This window comes from Drosophila tropicalis, unplaced genomic scaffold (assembly GCF_018151085.1).
Source record: "Drosophila tropicalis isolate 14030-0801.00 unplaced genomic scaffold, ASM1815108v1 contig_795, whole genome shotgun sequence".
Classification (NCBI taxonomy): Eukaryota; Metazoa; Arthropoda; class Insecta; order Diptera; family Drosophilidae; genus Drosophila; species Drosophila tropicalis.
Window position 1 is genome coordinate 6,902 of NW_027173283.1, and position 6,431 is coordinate 13,332.

The following is a 6,431-nucleotide window of genomic DNA, read 5'->3' on the forward strand; positions in this document are numbered from 1 at the left end:
GTTATTATAAGGTTTTGGTGGAATTGCCGGTATGTATGATTGTTGAGGTTGCAAGTAATTTTTGCATAATGCGGGGGTTTTGGTCCTACTGGTGGACGAGTGTCACGATGGCTGATATTGTTCCTAGCCCTTTTATTGTCCAACATCTCGCACAGTTGCAATGCATGCCTCAGATCTCTGGGTTGAGCTAAGCTCATTCTGTCTGATAGATCTCCGTTAAGACCTCTGATGAAGGTATCTAGAGCCCTATCTCTGACCTGTTTTGCCATGGCTTCCATAGTCTCGGGAGTATAACCCAATGTTTCGATTTGGTCTAGTATTAACGACATCTGTTGGTAAACGGCGAAGTAAAATTGATGAATGGATGCGCCTTTCTGGGTCATGGTGAATAGCTGGTATTCTAGAGTGCTTAAATCTCGTTTGTCTGAGTACTCAGATAACAGACACTGAGAGATTGCATCCCAATGTAAGCGCGGTGCGATATACTTTCAACAGTGTATTCGCATGGCCTGTAATTTTGCCTCGAATGGTTACCAGAATTGCAAAGTATTTGGGTGTTCCCTGAATGGGAGCATACAATTCCATCAAACGTGTGGCGGAAGCAAACCATGTTGAGAATTCTTCACGACTACCTGAGAATTTGTCAAGATTTTTTACGATATCTGGCACTTTGTCTAGTTCATGCCAGTTATCCTGGACGCTAGCTGTCTGGTCCCTAAAGGGAATGTGTCCTGGCTGAGAATAATTTAATTGTTTCACTATTTCCTGTAGCTGAGATGACAAAATTGTTTGGATAGCTACATCTAATCCTTGTATTGACAGTGCCTCTATTCTATTTACGGCTGCTGCACCTGAGGTGGATGCTGTCGGAGCATCGGAAGCTGCTGCCTGACTACCACCCTGCTGGAGGACTGCTGCTTTAACCCAGTTGTCATTAGTCATTTTGGAAAAAATATTTCGAACCAGGTTTCTTTCAAGGAAATAAGTGTTACGATATCGCGAATATTATGACGTCACGAACGATATAATGCCGCGAAAATTGGATTTTAGTTTATATTGACAGAGGTATAGCGGTATGTCCGCTAATCTTGGTGGAAATGGTTTTTGGTACTTAAATACTTAGTTTGTGATATTATGCAAATTTTTCAATATTAGATGATTATTCTCTTTTTTTTCAAAATTATTTTTTAAATCTTCATTTGTGGTATTATGCAAATTTTTCAATATTAGATGATTATTCTCCTTTTTTTCAAAATTATTTTTTAAATCTTAATTTGTGATATTATGCAAATTTTTCAATATTAAATGATTATTCTCTTTTTTTTTTACAAAAAAATTTTTTTTTTAAATTTTGAATTATTTCATTCCCTTTTTTTGGGATTACTTATTACTAGTTTCTTTTTCAATTTTTGATTCTTTTTTCTTGAGTGAGAAAAAATTTAATTAAGGATTTTTCAAATATTTTGGCTTATATTTTTCTTTTTTTCTTTTTTAAATTTAAACTTTTGGTTTTGGTTCACAAATTTTTTCTCACTGTGTTTACACAAATTCTTTTTTCTTGTTTTGATTTTCTTTCTTGATTTTCTTTTGCTTAGAATTATTTTTCTTAACTTACATTATTAATAACATCTTCGGTGCTTGTACTGATCGGCTTGTAGGAGGGCTCGCTTTTCCAACGTTGAAGGTACTAACGCTCCTGGGCAAACACGTTTGGGTTATCAGTTTTCCTCTGAACGGATCTTAGAGGAAATTGCAGCGATAAATTTGACCCTGTCTGATTCTTTGTGTAGTTCAATATAGTGTTTTTATTTCGTTGACACTTTAAGGCATTTAACGCGTTTTCTCGGTCACGACCACTGATATCTTTCACTAACACTCGATCAAGTTTTATTTAGCAGGGTCCCTGCTCGGGCGCCAATTAAACACTTCCTTCACTCACGGTATAAAAAAATATAATTTTTATTTAAAGTCACTTTACAATTACAACTTAATGATAACTGAAAGATTCTGACTGAGTGAATTCCGCGGAGCTAAAGCGAAGTTTTACCGGATGGTTTCGACTAAGGCTTAAGACTGATTTTCTATGATTTGATTATGTTGGATGAAGGCTTGGATAATTGACGTCGTCGCAGGCGGCGGCGTTGGCTGAGTCCAATAGTCCACTAAGAGCGTGGGACCATTCTTTGTTTACACAAGTGTTCAGGACCATTCTTTGTTTATTGCCGAAATTTGTGGGGTGATTCTGGGTATCAGGTTTGTTGTTTATCCTAACGATCGGACTGTTGCTGGGGATAGGCGATCATGCGACAAATTGGCATCTGACGATTGAGTGGGGTGACTTGTTGTTTATCCTAGCTATCGGACTGTTATTTGAGACAGGCGATCATGCGACAAATGGGCATGTGACGACTGGGTGGGGTTGACCAATGGGAATTGCTTATGATGATGAAATAGGATCGGCCAATGGGCATGTGTTGACGGACTTGGGTTTTATGGTATAAGTACTTAACTCCTTGTTATGATAGAAGTGCTTAACTTGTATATGCTGCCGCAGCGGGAGAGTGAGGTTATATCCTATTGCATATTCGACCATAGCGGCCGCGCGTGTTATATATGCCGACACAGCAATTGTCCAGCACCATGCACTCATGGGTGGTCATGTTACTAAAGAGGCAAATGCACTTGAATGTTGCTATTATTACTATGTTATTCTAGAACATGCCACATCCTCCCTCTTAAAAAAAAATAACATAATTTTATGGAGTTATTTGCTAATTTTTATTATATGGAAATTTATTTATGTATTATTAAAAAAAAAAATTTTTTTGTTTAATGTTTGATTGTTTGTTTAATGATATATGTGGTAAAAGTATTTTTGTATATATGTATAGTGTCATTAAATGTAGATAATTTATTCGTTTTTTTTTTTATTATTTTTTTTTTTGTTTTATGTGTATTAATTGATTAAAAATTTTAACCTATCTTTATGCACTAATTGCTTCTTATTCTTTGTATCATTAATTAAAATGTTATCCCTATCCTTTATTTCTTCTATAATGTATGGGCATAAATACTTACGTTCTAACTTATGACCCGTATCATTACGTAATAAAACTTATCTCCTATTTCTAATTCGATATTTTTACTTTTGTATCATATATCTATTTATCCTTTGCTTTATGCTGTTGTAACATTATTCTGGCTCTTTTATATGCCTGTTCTGACCTAAATATTGATTCCTTAGCATAATCTTCTATGTTATATAGTGGATTAATCTTATCAACACTATTAAAATGTTTGGATAAATTCGAAGTTTTACCGAATACCAACTCATATGGACTATAATCATGTGCCATAGAGGGTGTTGTATTAAAACAATATGCGAAGTATCGTATCCACACATCCCAGTCAGTTTTGTCACAGTGCCTACAGTCTGGTGATGATGTGCAGTTGAAGTTATTTTTTTAATTTGCAAGTTTTTGCAATAAATCTTCAATTATTGAGTTTCTATATTCTGTTCCCATGTCCGTAATGAACGTCTTCATTGGACCTGTTCTGTTTCCGATCGGATAAATAGAACACAAGTTACAATCAACATGGATGAATCCATTTTTCAAGTCAATTGTGCTGAATATCATTCCACTGCTCACTGTCCATGTGTCCAGTTGGTCTTCGATTAAGGGTAAGAAAAATGGTCTTGTAATATTACCTTGTTGATCCTTCTATATTCGATACATAGTCTTGAAGATCCATCTCGTTTTTACCGGACTACCGACCTCTGTACTCTGACTCGGAGTGCTCGAATTTACTTTGCTTTAACCATTCATCAACTTGTTGACATCTCGAGTCATAGCAACGTTCGTTATAACCGACTCCATGCGGACGTGAGTGTATTGGGTTATCATCATTGACTACGATTCGCATTTTCACGTTTGTCGACTTTGCATTTACATTTGCATTTATAGTTTTAAATCAGTTCGCGTACCTCGTTCTTTGCGTAATTGCTTACGTTAGCTTCAGTATTTAATTCAATCTCGTTGACATTTAATGTATTTAAATTATTCTTATCAACACCGAAATTTCCGTTTCAAACTCGATGCTGTCACGTTTTTTACAATTATTCATGATTTATTTTTACTTTCACACTTTTACAAAATTCTTCGCGTTCTTCGCAAGTCTTCACCAAGAAATTGTGGATCAATTACTAAAAATACTGATTTTAATTTCTTGTCCGTCAATTACGAATGGTTGTTTGATTGAACACACGGCTTTTTTCCTCATTTTCTGATCAGCCATCATTTCGTACAATTGAGCACTGTTCGTAGTCGACTTGAATTCATTGAAAGGCGCCTTTTTTAGTTTTAACCAGTTAGAAATACCTCGCTCGCTCGAAACAAAAAGCTTTTATATGTAAACATTAGGAATATTTTCAATAAGCCCGCTCCTCGTCTCAGTGAATTTCCCCGATAACCGAATTTGGGCACACTAAAAGGGTATAATACGCTAAGGCGAGGTACGGGCACACTCTCTTGAATATAGTGAATAAGACCGCATGTGCACTTAATTTGAAAATAAATAAAATCCGGAAATATAAAATCAATCCCAAGGGATTAATTACTTTAAAAAGTAGAGAGTTTACAAATCAGGTGTGGGGTTTGCCCTAAAGAACGTATTTTCATGAAATACACCCAGATTATTAAATTAAACAAAACCGCATTGTTTGAGTTGCTAGCGGCCAAGGAAGTACCTTGCGACAAAGAAGCGTCAATTTACCAATTGCGAGCATTGGTAAAACAAGTCATGGCACAGAATAAGTCTGGAGAGAGTGATGTACCCGAAGAGCAGGCAGTCAGCCCAGCAGTGTCTGCAAATGTGCTTGCCGGACAACTTGTGGATGTTGTTATTGAGCAGCGCGGCGTGGGAAACATTGAGCAGCCAAGTACACCGGATCAAGTGGGTGCTAACCAGTCGCCGACGATGTCTCGTGAGACCTCTGTAGGACCAGACGCGAACGTGCATGTTCGTGAAAGCGCACAAGCGAGCGAAACCGACGAATTGTCTTCGATTCTTAGTAGCATCGAATTGTATACAGCACGTAAAAACCTGGCGGAGCTAAAAACACGTGTTATGGAGCTGGAGGAGAACTTAGGCGGACCGGAATATAATTGCCGCATGAACTTGAAAGATGTCGAAACTACTGTACCTAAATTCTCTGGTGATGGTGATCTGTCCATTCACGTATGGATTCGTGAGCTGGAGAAAGCAGCAAGAGTGTATGTACTGAGTGATGCCCAATGTTGGTCGTTGGGCAACCGACTGCTGGAGGGATCTGCTAAAGCATACATGACATATGAAAAGACTACAACCTGGAGCGAGCTGAAGGATGCCCTTGTGAAGGTATTTGGCCTACAAATGACAAACTACGAGATTGCTAACCAGATGAGGAAGCGCTCAATTGGCAAAGGAGAGTCACTCTTGCAGTATTTCATCATTATGCGAAATATTGCTCAGCAGGGCAATTTTGAAGACACCGATGTGGTCAAATACATTGTTGACGGACTACAAGATCGAACCGGATTGTCAGCTCCTTTGTATTATTGTACTTCTCTGAATGAATTGCGAGAGAAGATGATGCGTTTTCAATCAGTTCAGCCACCAGCCAAAAACTACGTTCCTCAGGCTCGTCAGACTTCAGACCGTTTGCAGGCCATTACGCCTGCTGCAAAGGATAAGAGATGTTTCAATTGCCGCCAGATTGGTCACTTAATGTTTGACTGTCCACGCCCGGAGAGACCAAAAGGAAGTTGCTATCGGTGCTTCAAAGTGGGCCATCAGTACCGGAATTGTCCAATGCGAACCCAGATCGCCGCCATGAGCTCTAGTGAAGACCCGGACACCATTGATGATAAGTCATTTATTCAATTAGTAAGTTTAAGAATATCTTGTAAAGAGGGATGCACTGATGTTAATAATATTTTTGCCCTATTAGATTCCGGAAGCCCAGTAAGTTTTGCCAGTAGAGCGTTGATGCCGCATTTAGATTGCGATAAATTAGTTAAAAGTTCTTTTCATGGACTGAGCGGTGGCTCTATTCTGACTTTTGGAACAGTCAAATGTTTAGTTCTGTTTTGCAAAAAATATTATGAAATTCAATTTTTAGTTATTCCCGATAATATTATGCCGACGCAACTACTTCTTGGTAGAGACGCCTTGAATAAAATAGGTCTTAAGTTCTCATTGATTGAAAATGTAAGAAAGTATGAAAAGAATTCTGCATCATTAAAGAGTACCATTGCTTTTGTTTACAAATCCTTCTGTGCATCCCTGTTTACTAAATATCCTAAGCATAATACCATTAGTAATAACACCACTGATCTAGATAGTAATTGTAATAACCCTAATGTAAACACGAATGCATCCCCGTTTCGAGA

The 6,431-nt window shown here is 37.6% G+C and overlaps 1 protein-coding gene across 1 annotated transcript; it reads left to right on the forward strand.

Moving 5' to 3' along the window:
• The first annotated feature begins 4,800 nt into the window (after positions 1-4,800).
• Positions 4,801-6,179, forward strand: LOC137579808 (uncharacterized). The gene is made up of 2 exons (XM_068293618.1): positions 4,801-5,925; positions 5,990-6,179. Exons 1-2 carry the CDS (start codon positions 4,801-4,803, stop codon positions 6,005-6,007), a joined length of 1,143 nt encoding a protein of 380 aa, XP_068149719.1. The 3' UTR covers positions 6,008-6,179.
• The last annotated feature ends 252 nt before the right edge of the window (positions 6,180-6,431 follow it).